Here is a 17,860-nt window from a genome sequence, read left to right as displayed (position 1 = left end):
GTTTGTGGTAGTTATCCCCCTGTCTCGACTCCATTAACCTCTGCTGGCTGGTGAGGTCAGCAGGCAGCAGCCTCAGTCGACTTGTATTTCTTCTTCGCCTATATCTCTTTTTTCTTTGATGCCTCGCTGTATTATATTTTCTGCTTTGGCCCGTCGACCCACGTTGGAGTCTGACAGATTCGAGTCTTGTTGTCCTGGAAAGCCACCACCATGTTCTATATTGGTTGGGGGAAAATAAAACTCTTTTTGAAGTGAGAAGGACGAGTGTCTTTTCTTTTCTTCGGGGGTTTTTATCGTTTCATAAAACACTTGTCGACATGGAACGACCTCTCACCTTCTTACCTCGACAGCGCACAGCGGTAGAAGCAGCTACAACTCAAATATTGCACCGGCAACAACAAACAGCCGCCATATCGTCTCCTCAACAGAAACACACGTTGGCTAAAAGCGGACAAGAGTATCTCTTTTTCCGGAATTGTAATGAGACAGTGTCTAAATTGAACATTTTCCTGCTAATTTCCTAGTATTTCATCAATTGATCAATTAATGTTTATGTTGAGGGTATAACAAGAAACAAATAAGTTTGGTGATTTGATTGCATGTATTGCACTTTATTGTGTATCTCATCAGAATGAACAGAAGTGAACGAATGAAGTATAGCTGTATAGCTACTAAATATTAAATGATCAAGTATAAAATTACAGACATTTGGCTAGTCAGCCAGTAAATGAATTCATGTCTAATGTGATAATCAGACGTGAAAAACGTAAAAAACCAATCAAATGTTATTGCTGTGTTGGAACAACAATTCTTTATTTCTGCCAAGATTACTTTTGAACATGTCTTCCGGCGACGATGATGCCAGCGTCAGAGTTGGCGCTTTGTTGCTGTTGAGATTGCAGGAAGCGCTTTCGCCAGGTGAGGAAGACGAAGATGATGTTCCGGCCGATGTCGAAATGGGGCATACAGAACATCCGGGCAAACAGAGATGTTGGAACTGGTGATGTTGCGGTGTGACAAGAGCCGATGGCCTGTAATGATTGGGGAAAAGCCACGGGTACGAGTGAGGACTGCTGGCCGCAGCTGCGGCTGCAGAGGCGGCAGCCGCGAAATAAGCCGATGGATGCAAAAATGACATCATCCCAGCTGCCGTCGGATAGGAAGACATCATCCGCAAGGCTGATGGATAGGCCATGGATGCTGACGAAGATGTTGGAGCGAATATAGGACGATTGGGAGATGACGTTACTGGAACCGACATTAAATTGGATGACGATGAGGACGTTGGTAAGAAAGCAGATTTGTTGGATCCGGTTGTTGCCATTAACAAGTTACCACCGGCGGTAGTTGTCTTTTGGTTTGATGCCATCATCGGTATTTCCTCGGAACAGCTTGTCGTGATGACACCTGACGATGACTGATGTTGTTGCGGTTGATGCCCAACCAATTGCTGGACAGCTTTAGCGACATCCCCACCGCAAGTTTCAAGTGCGCTTTCTACTGCATTCTTCGGGTGAAACGGGAAGACTCGGGTTAACATGTCAAGAGAGCCGTGATGCTGAACCGCCCGATCCTTAACAGTTCCCGATGAAGGCTCCATGTTCGCCGGATCGTCGTTATTGTTGAGTGCCAAATTCAATACCTTCTCCACTGTTCGCTGTTGGTGTTCTTGACCGATGCATCTCAACTCCTCGTCATCCGAACCTTTTGGAATGTTAACATTTCAAGGTTAGTCAAACATTTTTATCATTATTTGAATGTCAGGATTATTACCAGAATTGTACATTGATTCGTCCATCAGTTCTTCTTTCTTAGGTGAATCTCGTCCTCCGAAGATGGGCCCAGGTGGTAAGAAAGGCATCCTAGTTCCACTGGCGACAGAGCGCAATCCAAGAGCAATTGCGTCTTCCGTCGCTTGTTGTCGCTTGAGTGCTACCTATTTAATTTTCAAAAGAAAAAAATTTTAAAACAAATTGTTTATTTTTCTAAACTGCAGAGATTTACCTGAGCGGCCATGACCCGTTGTCTCTCGGCGATCAAATTACACTTGACGCAGAGACAATCTTTGAAGCGGCAGTGGCGTTTGTGGCCCTTCAGCCAAGAAATGACTCCGTGATTGCGACATCGAGCGCATTTCGGCCTCCGCAAAGCTGCCCCGCTGCCGTTACCGGATGAACCGTGATGCATAGCCATTAGTGACTTATTGCTGCTGCTGGTTTCCATCTCCACTAAACGACGTCTAACTCGGAATGACACTGGAACCATCTCCTTTTAAACCCCCGGTGGTGGGCTTGATCTGCGCGCTCGGTGGAGTTTAGCCGCTTCAGTGGCAAGAAGACTAGAGTCGTGTTTTACTGCTGTTGGGATATCGCAAGCACAGCATCCAGCTGATCTCTCACTGGCTGCCGTTCGCCCACCAGGCTTCTCTGATTGGTCCTGTCTTCTTGTTCTCTCATCGCCACATGTTTCCATGTCGTCCAATCCTGGCAGGATAGACAGATAGAGGCGGTATGTGAGCCAATAGTTGCGGTCACAATATCACTTTCAATGGACTAATTTAAGCTCAATTAAAAAATTAGGATTGAAATTAATCGAAACAAAATGAAAACGATTTGTATGTGCATGTTCGAAAGTAAAAATCAAACGAGTTATTCGAATAGAACATTCTTTCATCCTATGGACGTTGTTTTTCACTTTTGTTTATCCATTTTCGACGTGTCGTAATGTTTTGTCAGTCGATGCTCCTTCTGTTTTGTTGCTGTGAAAGGTCTACTTCCTCTTCATCAACTGACGGCTAGTTGCCTCCATCCGCAGTGAATGGACTAGACTATATCTGACTTTTTGTCTAAAAGAAATGTTCACGGTGTCTGATGTGGACGCAGATGTGTGTACATTACAATTGTCTTTATACAGAGAGAGAGAGAGAGCTAATACACATTCACGTAAAAAGTATATGGACAGTAGTTGATGGTTTTCGCTTCATGTGTATACACATCGCATTTGGTGCGGTGAAGGGGGAAAGAGATTGTCTCTTCGGTATGTGCGTTGTGTATACTCTGTGTATATATGAATCGCTCGTTTTGACTCGTCAGCTTGTGGGAAAAAGCTTTTAGCGCGGACTGGCAGTGATGTCGTGATGTGATTGACACGGACCGCGGTCGCAAAGTTAAACTCGATACGGCTAGAAGCAGTGGGGGAAAGGAGCCAGAGCTAAGGGGGCTAAGAGAAAAAGAGAAAAAAAGGAGGAATGACCACCCCCGTGTATTTCTTCTACATGTATGTGTGTGTATGTATACCAACGGTACTGTATTTGTTGTTGTTACAAATAACCGGCCAACAGCGGGAGTCCGCCACATCAGTTTGACACGTACGCTAGCTTCTCTTTTTTCAAACTCCCAACAAATGTTTAGATGAGTTCCTAGCTATTCTATTTAGCATTCTTTTTTTCTTTAGACATTCATTTCGTTTTTTTTTCTCTCTCTCTCTTTGAGAGGTCAAAATAGTCAAACTGAAAGCTCATCCGCAAATTAGGATGGAAAACTATGACCCTATGACCGCTATGACTTTGATTTCTGTTGATTTAACCAAAAGTTAAAATGTGTAACGACATTCTATTAAAGCCGATGCTTCACTGCATTATGAATTATTAGTTTACAACAGATCGAGTATTTTCTAGAAAGCAAAGCAATTTCAACCTTCGAATTTTTTATTGAAAATTTAAATTTTCCGCCGGGTGTCGCGTTGCTTTTTGATAAAATAAACTAACTGGCAATGTCGAACTTTTATTGTGCCAAAGCAAATCCTGACGTCATTCCTTCAGTTCAGTTATCGGTGGCTCAACCATTTATAGAAATTCTCCACGTGAAGTAATTAATGTCATGTCATACCAAATAAGTGATTGACAGTCTTCTGTACAGTTAATTTCTTATACATATTGTCTAGGTGGGAAAAACCTTAATTTCGATATTATTGACAGTTTTCTCCACCAGCAACTAAAGCCGAATCTTCCAAAAAATGGATAAAGCTAACGAGTCTATCGACAACGTTCCCGTCACACTGAGCCTGGACGACGAGCAGCAAGCACTCCATCAGACAACCAAGGCTGATGATTGTAGCAGCCCAAATTATTTGACCATTGAATCAGCTGAAGTAGCGAACGCAAATGATGCATACTCTCCTGCTCTCCAACTTGAAAGCTCACTTAATGAATCAGCCAATGACAGTTATGTACAAGTCGAAGGCCTTTTGAAGTTGCCACAACTGGAGAGCACAAGAATCAGTGTCACTGATGCAGATTTGAGCAAAGTGCAATCAGAGTCTGGTGACTCACAAAACCCTTTGAATGCTGGGTTTGTCAAACCTAATTTTGAGAATCAGTCTTCTTCAAAGTTGGATCCAAATGAAATTTCGGTATTTATGGAGTCTGATTTTGATGCAGGTATGTAGCCATATATGACTTGAAATGTTTTGTTCAGATTTAAAATTTTGTGTCTATATTTATCAGGCCAACAAATTATTGAGTCAGAAGACAATGCCCAACCTACTTTAGGCACAGATTCCAACATGGAATGTTTGAATGAATCCATAAAGTCTGCATTGGAAAATCAAGGTAATAAATTTTAAATTATAACTTATGCTTATCATACCTTAACAGTGTTTTTAATCAGAGCCCACTGATTTGGTAAAACATGAATCAACTGACAATATCCTTCCTCCTGCAGGTTTAGATGCAAGTGTTATTGAGCTTAATGATTCTGCATTATCTATTTCTGAAAATCAAGGTGAAGAAATTTTCAAAATTTCCATTCAATTATTACTTATTTGTGTCCCTTATTTAGAGCTTAATCAGCATGTTGAGGCAGAAGATAGTATTCTACCTGTCTCCGAAGGAGATTCTTCCGTGGAAGTTTTAATGAACACTTCTATTGCACTTCAGCTAAACCAAGGTGCAATTTCCCAAAACGTTAAATATAAACCAATAATAAACTTTGATGTCATATTTAGAACCTATTGAGGCTGTCCCAGAAAAGAGTGTTTTGCCAACAGAAAATGGTGTGCTAAAACAAAGCGATTTACTAAAGGATAATAGCGTGTCATATAAGGAACCAAATGAAGAAATAGTGAATGAGATTTCTTCCTCGATACATCAGGGTACAGCTTTCCAAGTAACGGGAATGACGCAATTTAATATTTTTTTTTTTATTTTTTTCGTTTTAGAGCTTCTTAATGTTGAGAAAAGTACATCTGCGAATGGTGTAGAAGATCCGTCTGAAAATGTTAAAACCATTGATTCCGATGAGGGTCATTTGAATGATGAGACAACGAATTCTGATCCAGAGGTCGAGCAGCTGATGAAACTTCCGGAGACAGTCTCTCAGCTTACCAGTAAAGACGGAGTTAAAGTTTATCTAGTTGGAACAGCTCATTTCAGTCTGGAAAGTCAGGAAGATGTTGCCAAGGTAAAAACTTTCAATGTCTTTCTTTTGTCTGATAATATATTTTTTTCCCCTACTTGCAGACAATTCTCATGACACGTCCTCGAGTTGTTGTCGTCGAACTCTGCGTTTCTCGCCTCAATATTCTTCGCTTTGACGAGAAAACCATTTTGGAAGAGGCTAAAAACCTTAATATGGGTAATTAAACGAAACAATCGCTAAAATTGGATTCATGTATTTAATTTGAGAAATATTTTTCGTCATTTTAGAAAAAGTAAGGTCGACCATCAAGCAGTATGGAGCTGTTCAAGGCGCATTGTATCTGCTCTTTTTATCTACATCGGCACACTTGACTCGTCAGCTGGGAATGGCACCAGGTGGTGAATTTCGCCGGGCCTACCACGAAGGTCGTAATGTTCAAGGCTGTCGAATTCATTTGGGCGATCGGCCAATTCATGTGACTCTTCATCGTGCTTTGGCTGCCCTATCGCTGTGGCAGAAAGCTAAATTGGTTTGGCACTTACTCCTCAATCGAGGACCTATCAGCGCAGAAGAAGTGGAGCGCTGTAAACAAAAAGATCTTCTTGAAGAGATGCTAGAAGAGATGACTGGTGAATTTCCTCCACTCAGTCGGGTTTTCGTCCAAGAAAGAGACCTCTGCTTGGCTCATTCACTTCAACTGGCAGCTGCGGATGCCGCCTCCGAGGCCCGTTCCAATTCTCAGTTGAATGAACCACCGACAGTCGTGGGTGTTGTTGGTATCGGACATATTGCTGGAATTTCTCGTTACTTCGGGAAGGTTTCCGAGAGCGACGTAAGAAAAGTCATGAGGTAATATTCGTTGTACGAGTTTGAAAGGTTTTCTGTTTGATCAATTTTTCTTTCGTTTTACAGTATTCCGCCCCAGACGATGGCGAGTCGTGTATTTGTTGTCTCATTCAAATTGTCCATGTTGAGCATTGCGTGCTACGGATGTTACAAGGTTATCCCCAAGGTTCTTCCTTCCCGTTTAAACGTAATCGATTTATCTTCCATTCGTCAATACATCTTTTCGCGTTAGGAATTAGGAGAAAATTCCATTTTCAGGTAAACTGAACACACGTTTATGTACTATTCGATAGCTGCTAACAAAATGTATTTTCTGTTTTAGTCGATTTTTTAGAAAAGGTTTGTGTTTTGGGTTTGGCCATGGATTTAGAAGTGGAAATACGAGATGATTACGAACATGTAGATGAGGATTTGTTGTATACACCTGTGAATATTCCCGGACGTGGCGTCGCCGAAGTGATGTTTTCGGAGCAGTTCGAAGGGTGTGCGTGCTCTGGGTCTTGCGATGTTGGTGTCTATTGCGGTTGTGTTAGAAACAGAATGCCTTTTTACTATTCCGGTGGTGGTTTGACGGATTCGGACAATCCACCTGACCTGATTTATGAGTGTCATGTTAATTGCCAATGCGAATCCAAGTGCTCGAATCGTTTAGTTCAAAAGGGACCGCATGCGGGACTCGCGTTGATGGATGCCGGTTCAAAAGGAATCGGCTTACACTGCAAAGTGGATCTGTTGAAAGGTGCGTTTGTTTGCGAGTACGCTGGAGAAGTTATCGTAGCAGAAGAGGCTCGACGAAGATACGCCATTCAAAAGGAGTTGGGTCGTCGGAATTACATCTTTGCCCTGCGAGAGCATTTTGGCAAGGAGAATTGCCCGACCCTCACATACATCGACCCTTCTTCCATCGGTAATATTGGTCGATACATTAATCATTCGTGCGATCCCAACCTTTTGATTGTTCCTGTTCGTACGGACACTGTGGTCCCTAAACTGTGCCTCTTTGCACGACGAAATATTTCTGCCCTCACGGAATTGACGTTTGATTACGGTGGAGGTATTGAACCCATCCAGGGTGTGCCGGACGGATGGAGCGGCGGAACAGTCTGCCAATGCATGGCTTCTGTTTGCCGCCACTTTTTGCCTTTTGATTATTCCCTAGGCTGAGTCGTTGCCGTTTCATAAGCGATAAAATATGTTTGTTTCAATTTCTTCCCTATAATAGTCTGATTAATAACCGGTTCTAAACTCTTTCATTGATAATTTAATTGCTTCAAATGTATGTGGATAATTTGGAAATTTTGGATAATGTGCATTATATCATAAATATGTGGATTTAATACATTACGTCTTCATAAATAGAAAATTACGTTACGCTTTGGCACAGCAAGATAGAATTTGTGGATGGTAGATGTCGTGGGCATCGTTGTTTTGATGTTATTTGGAAAGTCGTCTGCTGCTGCTAGGCAGACGAAAGTCAGATGAAGGTCAGAATCAGTCAAATACTGAATCAGGTCACTTTGAGAGCCTGATTGTTCTAGTCAGAGGACATTGTAAATTTGTGACATTGTTTTAGTTGCTTAGCCACTGTGAAGAGACATTACAGCTAAGTGATTAATAGGTAAGTTAATATTTATGATTTTTATTCACGTTATCGATGCATGTGTTTGAAAATAAGTCAGCCTGGCCACTAAACAAGCGTTAGGAAATCACAGTTCTGCTTATTAAGAGCCTCCACATTACTGTAGATGTTTTATGTACATATGTATATTGGATCCAATTGTTGGCAATCATAATCCTTGGATATCACATGAATGAAAAAGTGATCTGTCAAGCCATCCTAAGTTTTGACTCCTCCACTATTGACAGTTCTAAAATTTCTTTAATAAGTGAACACATTTTATGAATCCCCCAAAAAATTGTCATGAAAGTAATGTTCAAAGGCCATCACTGCTTGTAATGTACCTGTGGCAAATGCCACCAGTGCTATCAGAATAATGAAAATATTTTTGGTTAGCCAGAACCACCCGAAAGACTTGTGCCAAAAGGTGATAATATCTAGGGTGGGAGGGAAAATGAGGCATACAAAAGTGCAAGTGAGAGCTCCAGCCAGTGACACCAACAGGTCCAAGTTTTCTGTGATCAAAGCCACCAACAATGCCAATGGTTGAGCAACCCAAAAGAGAATTGTGCATGAGAAAAATGTGCATTGAACAGTCTTATTTTGTTTTATAACCTACCACTAGAGACGAAGAGAGTAGCTCGAATTCCAAATTTGGCAAACATTCGGCTTCGTTCATTGTTGTAGCGTCTGTCGATTGTTGGCCCTGTGATCTCTACGGCGGCGTGCAATTGATTACCGTAATTAATCAATAGTGCGATGATGAGTCCAATTTTAACCACTTGACATATTCTGTTAGAAGGGAATAGTATTAGACTTTGATCGCTTTAAAATTACATGGATAGATTCAATTACACATCTTCTTTGGGTAAATTCATGGTAATGCTGGGGTATGTAATGTCTCCGTATTTCAAGTAGCCATAGAAGCCAACGGCAAAATAAAGACAGCTGATGATTACCATTCCCGTATTGAGAACACCATTCCATCCTCCAAAATTCTGTGTCGTTCGCATGTTGTCATGTAGTGGCAGGGCTTGTGTAACGCCTTCGAAGGCGAAGATAACTGTTCCATAGTAGAGCAGCATGTAGGAAGGTTTAGAAAACGCTGGGCGCTCTGTGACGTGAGGCAAATCATCCTTGAAGATGTAGACAAACAGAACGATCAAGCTGAAAGCTTTAATTCCGCTCGCAAAATACGACAGAGTGTGTAGAAACTTTTCATTTTGAATGCAAGCCATTACAAGAGCAGGGAGGCTCATTATGGCCGTCCAGTGTCTGATGGTCCACTCGTTCCCAGGGGAATAATAGCTCACCAACTAAACGGGATCACCAATAGCGTACAAACAACTGAATTCATTGCATAAATGAATCGAGCTCTTACCTGTCGTAAATAGTAGCCGGCGAATAGAATAAAGACGGAACAAAAAGCCAATTCTTTGAAGAACACAGAAACTTTGATGAACCTCCTGTAACACGATAATTGTTTTTCACTATATAGTACAGGGGAGTCGTTTAATATGCCTGATAATGTATTGCTTTGTTACCTGGCTATTGTAGCGTATCTGCCTATTTTCCTCGGTCCAGTTAGACAGGCTGTTTCAATAGCTTGGGGATAGTCCATCGCCATGTCTGGATCACCACATCGCGACTTTAACTCTTCTGTACATTTAACAAGCAAATGCATGCAGTGGATAGAGAGAAGAGCCATAATGGGGACTCCTATGGATCCGCCCACCAACCCGGCATCTTTAAACGCGGCTGGGATAGCGAAAAGACCAGGACCCAAATTGGCTTTAATCAGATATATTAAAGTTCGTCCTGTCCTATTGGCATTATCATGGTGAAGAATGAGAGTGTATTCAAATTTAATTTCAATTTCAATACTTACGAGAGGGTGTTAGAGTAATGACTTCTAGTTGAAACGCTTCTATTCAGAGTAATGGGTCTGCTGCTGGTTGACGTTCCAGGTGTCGTACTTGGAATTCCGCTTCCACTGCTAGTGTCGTCGCAGCTTTCTCTCTTATTATAGAAATCTAATGTCTGATCGGGGACCAAGTCGATGCTGAACACTGATGACTTCATTTTGTGACTTTTGAAGGGCAACTCAGACCTTACAAAGTTTGCGGCTTTTATACATTCGTGCGTGAATTGTACTCTTTATTAATCTCAGCTTATGGTGCAATGTGCGGTAGCATAACTAAACTCGTGATCAAACAGATCTATCCTACGCCAATTGTGTTTTACATATTATTAAGTCTTAAATTTAAGATTACACTCAGAAACCCCGTTTTACAATAGGACGGATTAATTCCAAATAAAGGATTTGTGCGTTAAGATAGGGCTACTATCACATTTTGGTCTGTGACGGCATATTTATAGACTCTTGTTAGATTTCGAGATGGGGAGATCCGTGCTAACCACGTGATCAGTCACAGTAGAATGTTCGAGGTGTTTATATTAGTCAAAGTTGTTTTATTTTCTTATATTTCAACGCCAACACCAAAATATAATTTTACCTATCGCAATCTGCGAACGAAATCGATGATCCCTGGCTGGAATAATTGATTTACTGATTTCTGCTTCAGTCCCTCTTCTTAGTTCCAAAAAGTGATCACGAGCCCGATGTAATTTTCTTTCTCTATCTCATTTATTATCTAGGAATTTATCTTAGATAATTGTATTCAGTGTGCCAAGTCTACTATTAAAGTACTGTGCAATTGCCATTTAGCCAGGTCGGATGTCATCATGCACTTAAAAAGCTGGGATGATATGAAAGAAATGGGAGACGGTGCAGCGTTTTGCGACAACCACACAAGCGCTGAGCGTGAAGCGGACAGGTTTCTCGCGTCAGCCAAGTCACATCAAGGTGACCTCTGGTTGTCAAGGCGACCGACTATTTGAAGAGAAAATTTTGTTAAAATTTTTTTGGGGGAGCTCACAAGAGCGTAGAATCTCGTCTCTTGATTCTCGCATGGCTAATAAAGTGAAGTTTGTTTGTCACTGAATACTGGAATCATGACCGCTCCTTCCTCGGGCTCACTTTGCTCTCTTCTGTTTTCTCGGTTACCGAATTTGAAAAGAGAATTGGAGCCGCCACTCTGAATTGGATCCTTTTTTATTTTCTCCCTCCGTGTTGTCTGGCTCTTTTGGTTGTTGACTGTGTGTCTTCAGACGAGCTTTTGGCAAGTTTCATGTCGTCATTAAGCTGGCTATATAAGAAGGTTTGATGCTTTTGATTCAGGAGTCCAGTGATAGCTGCCCTGCCACTCAGTCCAGGTCTCAATATTTAGGAACGTGGAATTTTCTTCGCCAAGTCGGCTCTTCTTTTCGCCAATTTCTACTCGGCCGACCCAGTCGTCGCCGTTGTCGTGAAACCACCAGCAAAATCAGCAGTATCAGGTAAACGTAATGCTAGGACTTATGAGATCAACATTTATTAAAGCTCAGCATGAGAGAACAAGAGGCAAATAAGTAGACGAGCCTTATCAATTGTCTTATTATGACAGTTGTAAAGGCAATAACTCCCAAACTCTTAAGCTCGCATTTAATCCATTGGTTGAATATCAACCTCATTGACGCATTCTTTTGTTTTTTTCCCTCTGAGAAGTAGTAAATCTACCATAATGACGGTGGCGTCAGAGAGATCAGAACGATCAGAGAGATCCGTTGGGGGAAGTGGAAGCAATCGAACTGTGACGGGTCCAGTTCAGACCCGCGTTTTGTTGCTCAACGATGGCGATAATACGGAGCATATCCTTTATCGACTCCAAAAAGGTAATGTTAACATACAAAATGGTAAACGGTTTAAATTTTTAAATTCTTATTTCTTCTTGATTTTTAGGCTGGAAGCTTCAGTTCCGTCTAGGGCCATCGTTGCTAGGCAGAAGGATTCGCCTGTACGTGAACCACCCGGTAGCGGATGAAGATGGAAATGTAGAATTCTTCGAGCGGACTCAGTATCGACAAGTGGAGTGGCAACATGATAGTCGCAACAAGGATGACGACACTGCCGTTTATGCCGACATCCCAACCATCGCACCCGGATCTTATCACTATTATTTGATCGATCATGAAAGGTTAACTACACCCTCTTTGTTTTTCAGATTTAGCTTGGTGTTTCGATTCCTTTCCGGTGTTCACGTTTCTCTTTTTCTTCAACGTTTACTAATCAGCGAGGATCCGAAACCCTGCGGTTCCGGCTTCTTCCTCGTCGATCCCGTTCTCACCTACGGCTATGACGACGAGATCTTGCCAATTGACTGTATTCATTGCCAAACGGTCCTCACCAAATGTCTGGGTCCATTCAGCCAATGGGAGGATCGACTCAGAGTTGCCAAAGAATCCGGTTACAATCTCATTCATTTTACTCCAGTTCAGGTTAGATTACTTTGATTTGACTTTCAAAAATCATTTGATTTCAACATTTCCTTGCAATTCCCTATAGGAATTGGGGGGCTCAATGTCTTGCTACTCCCTAAAGGATCAGCATCGTTTCAATCCCATGTACTACGATGAAGGACGAGAGTATACCATGGAGGATGTGGCCAAATTGGTCCAAAAAATGCGCAACGAATGGAAGGTGAGTTATAGACATAGAATTAAGCGCCAGGAAATTATTCTGATGCTTTTGTTTTACCTTGCAGATTCTCAGTATCAGCGACATCGTCTTGAATCACACCGCCAACGACAGCCCATGGCTACAAGAGCATCCGGAGAGCACCTACAATCTCATCAATTCACCTCACTTACGCCCTGCTTACTTATTCGATCGACTCCTCCATTACTTGGCCGTCGATATTGGAGCTGGTAAATACAACGATCGAGGCATTGATACTAGCATCACCAACGATGATCAAATTGAGGTATACTATAATATTTATTACGTGACTTGGAGAAATTGCTTGAACAAGATTTCTCTTTGGGGAATAGAATATCGGTCGACTGTTGCGAGAACAACAAATCCCGTCGCTTCGCCTGCATGAATTCTTCCTTGCCGATGTGGAAGCTTTGGTTGCCGAATTCCTGGAAATGATGGACGAACGTTTGGCCCTGAATGAAATCCCAGCTCTCTGTGCATCCGTCTCATTGAAGCTCATCCAGGATCCTCAGTACCGACGTTTCAAGACAACTGTGGACATGGATACGGCTTTGGATTTATATAATACTCCCAGGTTGTATTATTCACATCCGATATTCCAGGGAACCATTTTCTTATTTTTCAGGTGTTTTTTTAGGAGCGAAGCTTACGACGAAGAGACTCGTCGTCGAATCAGTGCCGACAAATTCCGCTCGGCAATTGAGCAATTGAATGGCGCCAAGTATAACGAGATTGAGAGCCATTTGTCATCGGCCGTGAACAACATTCTTTCCACCGTTCGCTACGAGAGGCTCCAATGGGATGGCCCGAAACTGAAACAAGTGTCTGCCCAGCAGCCATTAGTTACTCCGTAAGAAACTTGCATGCATAATCCTGTCATTTTCAATTAATAAATTTTCTATTACTGGTATTTTCCAGATATTTCTACAAAACGACTACGCACACTTTAGCCGAAGAGGAGGCAATTATGTTCACTCCCGAAGCAGCTTTTATCATGGCTCACAATGGTTGGGTGATGAACGACGATCCCCTACGTAACTTTGCTGAACAGGGCTCAAACATCTACATCCGTCGAGAGCTTATCGCTTGGGGCGACAGCGTGAAATTGCGGTAAAAAAACTGATTGTATTTTGGACGAGATTCAAGTTGTTTGCGTCTGGTTGCCTTTTGTCCTTTTAATTGCCGTTATCTTATCATACCTATATTATTTCCTTTATTAAACAACAACAACAACATAAATAAATAACTCGCAATAAACACGATGACGCAGCTATGGAGAAAGGCCGGAAGATTCCCCTTACCTGTGGGAACACATGCGTCAGTACACCGAAGAAACGGCCAGCGTGTTCCATGGCATCCGTTTAGACAATTGCCATTCAACCCCCATTCACGTTGCCCAGTATTTGCTGGATGCCGCTAGGAAAGTGCGCCCGGATCTCTATGTCATCGCCGAACTGTTCACTAACTCTGATCGCACTGACAACATCTTTGTTAACCGTTTGGGCATTTCATCCTTAATCCGCGGTATATAACTGTCTCGGTTATGGATTCTATTATATCTAGTTACTCAAATATCTAAATTTTTTTCCGTAGAGGGAATGTCGGCTGGCAATAGCCACGAACTCGGCAGACTGATCCATCGATTTGGTGGTGATCCTGTTGGAGCGTTCATCCAGCCCTTGGCTCGTCCTCTCCAGCCATCCATCGCCCACGCCATTTTGTTGGATCAATCGCATGACAATCCTTCGCCTGTTCAGAAGCGATCCGTCTACGATTTACTACCTAGCGCAGCCCTTATCAGTATGGCATCGTGTGCCACCGGAAGCAATCGTGGTTATGACGAACTCGTTCCACATCACGTAAAATAAAACAATTTTGTTCTTTTTGTTATGGAGAAACTGAAAATTCATTTGATTTTCATAGATTCATGTGGTGAAAGAAAGCCGACTTTATGCTACCAGCTCCGAGTTGCCGGGCCCCTCTAGCTCTTTGGATTTTGGTATCATCAAGGCCAAACGTGCGCTCAACGATATGCACTTGGAACTGGGCACTGCTGGCTATTCGCAAGTCTATGTCGATCAAATGACAACTGACGTGGTGGCTGTCACTCGTCACTGCCCAGTGACTCACCAGTCCATTGTTCTGGTGGCTCATACGGCATTCAACCATCCGGATGAAGGCGCCCAGCAAGGATATATAAAACCTCTAGTCCTGGATGGACGCGTTGAAGAGGTGGTTTTAGAAGCTCAGTTGAGCCACAAGAACTTTAAGTAAGGCTTTCTGTAATCTATACCCCAATTCGTAATTTTAATAAATTTTTATTGTTTGTCGTTATTAGTCAAGGAGGATCACGTTTCGTGTCTCCTAATGGCCACAAACCGCATCCTGGTCGAATTAACGGTTGCGATGAATATCAGTGCAATGTCCGTCAACGAGTCAGAGTGGAAGATTCGCAAATGCTCAAACGGATCAGCGATGGTTCGTCGGATGCATCCGGCAAAACGGTTTTGCATTTCCATGATTTCTTCCCTGGCTCTGTTGTGGCCATTAGAGTCAGTTTGACTTCAGAGGCTCAGTCGGCTGTTGTTCACCTTCGCAGCCTTCTCACCGGCTTGGCTCTTCCCATCTTGCCTTCAACAGTCACATCGCCAACGGTTCCCACCAGCGCCAACTTGGAAGACTTGCAACGAGCTCTTAGTTCCATGACGCTGGTCGATTTGAATATGGCACTTTATCGCTGCCATGAAGAGGAAGTGGAGGACGGCCGTCCCGGTTCTTACGTAATACCAGGCAGCGGTCCATTCAACTACTGCGGTCTCCAGGGTGTCATGTCTCTACTGAGTGACATTCGACCTAAAAATGATCTGGGCCACCCATTGTGCGCCAATCTGAGAGAAGGTGATTGGCTGTCGGCTTACGTTGGCAATCGACTTATGCAGCATACAGGAACGGCCGAGTTGGGACGTTGGTTGGAAACTGCATTGAGCCCATTAAGTAACCTGCCCCGGTTCCTGGTTCCTTGCTACTTTGATGCTGTCATTACAGGAACGTATTTGGTTCTTCTGGAACGAGCCTGGTCACTCATGTCGAAGTAAACTATTTCCAAAGTAATTCGATTATCTATTTCTGTTACTATTTGAATGTTTGTTTTTTGTTTAGATTTGTCAACGAAAGTTCTACTTTTGTTAAAGCTGTGGCTTTAGGATCCGTTCAATTTGTCGGCTTAATGGGCAATGCCCGATTGCCCGAATTGTCGCCATCTTTGGCACCACCTGTGCCCCCCATCCGGATTAGAAATGGCCAGCAGGAACAAGCTTGCGCCACCATCTCCGCTGGTAATGCAATGTGCATATGTGAAACGATTGAATTGCTGTGTTTTATAATTCTGTGCTTGTTTTCACAGGTCTTCCTCACTTTTCGGTCGGTTACATGCGCAATTGGGGAAGAGATACGTTCATCTCGTTGCGTGGTCTTCTGTTGTTGACTGGTCGTTACCAGGAAGCACGCTACATCATTCTGGCATTTGGTGGTTGTCTCCGCCACGGTTTGATTCCAAATCTGTTGGATGGCGGTTCCAAAGCTCGTTTCAATTGCCGTGACGCGATTTGGTGGTGGTTGCAATCCATTTGCGATTATTGCCGTCTGGCTCCCAGGGGTCACACGATCTTGGACGACGCCGTTACCCGTCTCTTCCCTGATGATGAATCGCCTCCGTTGCCAGCTGGAGCCAAAGTATGATTTGATATTAAATCACTAGTAGTATTAACAATTCATGAATTAATATAATTTCTATTGAAATTTATTAACAATAGAATCAGCCGCTGTGCGACGTGATGCAAGAAGCCCTTCAACGCCATTTCCAGGGTGTAGAATTCCGCGAACGTAATGCTGGATTCGCCATCGATCGCGAAATGTTGGATACAGGATTCAACAATGAGGTCGGCGTCAGCGTCGAAACTGGATTTGTTTTCGGTGGCAACGCCCATAATTGCGGAACTTGGATGGACAAGATGGGATCAAGCGCTAAGGCCGGTAACAAGGGAGAACCAGCAACTCCTCGCGACGGTTCTGCCGTTGAGATCGTCGGCCTTTCGCGCTCCGTCGTTGGATATTTGTGGGAATTGTTTACAGCTGGAACTTATCCGTACGCCGGCGTCGAGCGGATTAACAAAGACGGAACTAAGACTCGCTGGACTTACGACGAATGGACCCGTCAAATTGATCGCAACTTTGAGCGCCATTTCTGGATCAATGTCGATCCCGAACCAACGGCCGAACCCCATCCCGAGCTTATCAATCGTCGAGGCATCTACAAAGACTCTTATATGGCATCCAAACCCTGGGCTGATTATCAATTAAGACCTAACTTTGTGGTCGCCATGGCTGTGGTAAGAATGAAGGATTTCTATCATTTTTATCTCTCTCACATTAATTGTTTTATTACTTTTACGTTTAAAGGCTCCAACCATGTTTACACCATCGAGAGCATGGCAAGCATTACAAATGGCTCTCCAGCACTTGTTAGGACCATTGGGCATGGCAACTTTGGACAATTCGGATTGGTCCTACCGACCAGATTATTTCAATTCGGACGAAGGAGATGATCCCAGCACGGCTCACGGTTTCAACTACCACCAAGGACCCGAGTGGCTCTGGCCAGTTGGTTTCCTACTCCAAGCCATGCTTTATTTCGCTCCATTGGTCGGCGGAGTCTCAGAACTCAGAAAAACCATCCGCAAAGTCAAGTCTATTTTATCGCGCCACTTTGTCGAAATTCAACAATCGCCCTGGCGCTCACTTCCCGAGCTTACCAATAAAAATGGCAAAGTCTGTAATGATTCGAGCCCAGCTCAAGCCTGGTCTATGGCCACCATTCTCGAGGTGATGAAAAAAATAATCATTACAATTTTTCAATTTAAAGTGCTAACTTGGTCATTTTGTCACTTTTCAGGTTTTGCATGAACTGGACAATATCGAGCATAAACAGAAACTAAGCATCACCGCATTGTGAACTTAGAATTGTGATTGAATTCTTTTGTTGCCCCGGGGTCCTTAGTTGCTTTTCAGAATTCGAAATATACGCAGTTCTATTACTAGGGAAAAAGAAGAAGAGAGTAGTTTAAACTTATGTTTCCAGCCTTCAGCCGCACCCGTACATTATATTATTAGCGTTTTCCCACTTCAGCGCATGTGTTGTTCTTCCACAATTTTAAAAACATTTTTTGTCGATTTAATTATGTTTGTTATTCACTTGGTGGAGAATTCTATTATGCCGCTTTCCAAAAGCAGTGTTGTAATTTGTAGCAATACACGGCGTCATGCTGCTAGTGAATATTCTCGTTCTTTTTCCTTTTTGCCTCAACTCAACATTTTATATTCATA

General features: G+C 42.8%; 4 protein-coding genes across 12 annotated transcripts; 2 read left to right on the top strand and 2 right to left on the bottom strand.

Moving 5' to 3' along the window:
• Nucleotides 1-614: 614 nt before the first annotated feature.
• LOC124340653 (doublesex- and mab-3-related transcription factor A2-like) lies at nt 615-2,920 on the bottom strand. Its single transcript, XM_046793253.1, has 3 exons — nt 2,005-2,920; nt 1,774-1,936; nt 615-1,704 (listed from the first exon to the last, which is right to left on the bottom strand). The coding sequence occupies exons 1-3, from the start codon at nt 2,263-2,265 to the stop codon at nt 779-781; spliced, it is 1,350 nt and encodes a 449-aa protein (XP_046649209.1). The 5' UTR covers nt 2,266-2,920; the 3' UTR covers nt 615-778.
• Nucleotides 2,921-3,784: 864 nt separating this feature from the next.
• Nucleotides 3,785-7,627, top strand: LOC124340642. 7 transcript variants are annotated; one of them, XM_046793235.1, is made up of 11 exons: nt 3,785-3,866; nt 3,977-4,438; nt 4,505-4,609; nt 4,668-4,781; nt 4,839-4,946; nt 5,005-5,151; nt 5,218-5,459; nt 5,519-5,633; nt 5,705-6,266; nt 6,330-6,521; nt 6,586-6,704. In XM_046793235.1, the coding sequence occupies exons 2-10, from the start codon at nt 4,015-4,017 to the stop codon at nt 6,493-6,495; spliced, it is 1,983 nt and encodes a 660-aa protein (XP_046649191.1). In that variant the 5' UTR covers nt 3,785-3,866; nt 3,977-4,014; the 3' UTR covers nt 6,496-6,521; nt 6,586-6,704. The 7 variants fall into 7 exon arrangements, with proteins under 7 accessions (XP_046649191.1, XP_046649190.1, XP_046649188.1 ...); XM_046793234.1 differs by having other exon boundaries at nt 3,943-4,438; XM_046793232.1 differs by having other exon boundaries at nt 3,801-3,911.
• Nucleotides 7,628-7,727: 100 nt separating this feature from the next.
• Nucleotides 7,728-17,805, top strand: LOC124340629 (glycogen debranching enzyme-like). Of its 2 annotated transcripts, none has more exons than XM_046793201.1 (19): nt 7,728-7,881; nt 11,123-11,280; nt 11,492-11,655; nt 11,723-11,957; nt 12,054-12,258; nt 12,326-12,460; nt 12,525-12,743; nt 12,811-13,052; nt 13,116-13,328; nt 13,397-13,588; nt 13,749-14,002; nt 14,072-14,337; nt 14,402-14,748; nt 14,817-15,569; nt 15,638-15,813; nt 15,882-16,210; nt 16,291-16,866; nt 16,937-17,359; nt 17,430-17,805. In XM_046793201.1, exons 3-19 carry the CDS (start codon nt 11,505-11,507, stop codon nt 17,487-17,489), a joined length of 4,776 nt encoding a protein of 1,591 aa, XP_046649157.1. In that variant the 5' UTR covers nt 7,728-7,881; nt 11,123-11,280; nt 11,492-11,504; the 3' UTR covers nt 17,490-17,805. The 2 variants fall into 2 exon arrangements, with proteins under 2 accessions (XP_046649157.1, XP_046649156.1); XM_046793200.1 differs by having other exon boundaries at nt 11,489-11,655.
• Nucleotides 8,475-11,110, bottom strand: LOC124340656 (proton-coupled amino acid transporter-like protein CG1139). 2 transcript variants are annotated; one of them, XM_046793257.1, is made up of 5 exons: nt 9,770-11,110; nt 9,426-9,704; nt 9,263-9,347; nt 8,737-9,197; nt 8,475-8,673 (listed from the first exon to the last, which is right to left on the bottom strand). In XM_046793257.1, exons 1-5 carry the CDS (start codon nt 9,961-9,963, stop codon nt 8,490-8,492), a joined length of 1,203 nt encoding a protein of 400 aa, XP_046649213.1. In that variant the 5' UTR covers nt 9,964-11,110; the 3' UTR covers nt 8,475-8,489. The 2 variants fall into 2 exon arrangements, with proteins under 2 accessions (XP_046649213.1, XP_046649214.1); XM_046793258.1 differs by having other exon boundaries at nt 8,526-8,673; nt 8,841-9,197.
• Nucleotides 17,806-17,860: the final 55 nt, after the last annotated feature.

This window comes from Daphnia pulicaria, chromosome 5 (assembly GCF_021234035.1).
Source record: "Daphnia pulicaria isolate SC F1-1A chromosome 5, SC_F0-13Bv2, whole genome shotgun sequence".
Classification (NCBI taxonomy): Eukaryota; Metazoa; Arthropoda; class Branchiopoda; order Diplostraca; family Daphniidae; genus Daphnia; species Daphnia pulicaria.
This window is presented reverse-complemented; position numbering and strand designations above follow the sequence as displayed.

What these genes read in the sequence shown, in the direction of transcription:
- LOC124340653 (XM_046793253.1), bottom strand. Translation starts at nt 2,265, where the DNA reads ATGGTTCCAGTGTCATTCCGAGTTAGACGTCGTTTAGTGGAGATGGAA. An exon ending in AACGGGTCATGGCCGCTCAG is followed by an intron (nt 1,937 to 2,004) that starts GTAAATCTCTGC and finishes AAAATTAAATAG; the next exon opens with GTAGCACTCAAGCGACAACA. An exon ending in CGAATCAATGTACAATTCTG is followed by an intron (nt 1,705 to 1,773) that starts GTAATAATCCTG and finishes ACATTCCAAAAG; the next exon opens with GTTCGGATGACGAGGAGTTG.
- LOC124340642 (XM_046793237.1), top strand. Translation starts at nt 4,015, where the DNA reads ATGGATAAAGCTAACGAGTCTATCGACAACGTTCCCGTCACACTGAGC. An exon ending in ATCTATTTCTGAAAATCAAG is followed by an intron (nt 4,782 to 4,838) that starts GTGAAGAAATTT and finishes TCCCTTATTTAG; the next exon opens with AGCTTAATCAGCATGTTGAG. An exon ending in GTCAGGAAGATGTTGCCAAG is followed by an intron (nt 5,460 to 5,518) that starts GTAAAAACTTTC and finishes CCCTACTTGCAG; the next exon opens with ACAATTCTCATGACACGTCC.
- LOC124340656 (XM_046793257.1), bottom strand. Translation starts at nt 9,963, where the DNA reads ATGAAGTCATCAGTGTTCAGCATCGACTTGGTCCCCGATCAGACATTA. An exon ending in CATTACTCTAACACCCTCTC is followed by an intron (nt 9,705 to 9,769) that starts GTAAGTATTGAA and finishes TAATGCCAATAG; the next exon opens with GACAGGACGAACTTTAATAT. An exon ending in CCGGCTACTATTTACGACAG is followed by an intron (nt 9,198 to 9,262) that starts GTAAGAGCTCGA and finishes GATCCCGTTTAG; the next exon opens with TTGGTGAGCTATTATTCCCC.
- LOC124340629 (XM_046793201.1), top strand. Translation starts at nt 11,505, where the DNA reads ATGACGGTGGCGTCAGAGAGATCAGAACGATCAGAGAGATCCGTTGGG. An exon ending in GATTTATATAATACTCCCAG is followed by an intron (nt 13,053 to 13,115) that starts GTTGTATTATTC and finishes GTGTTTTTTTAG; the next exon opens with GAGCGAAGCTTACGACGAAG. An exon ending in CGTTGCCAGCTGGAGCCAAA is followed by an intron (nt 16,211 to 16,290) that starts GTATGATTTGAT and finishes TATTAACAATAG; the next exon opens with AATCAGCCGCTGTGCGACGT.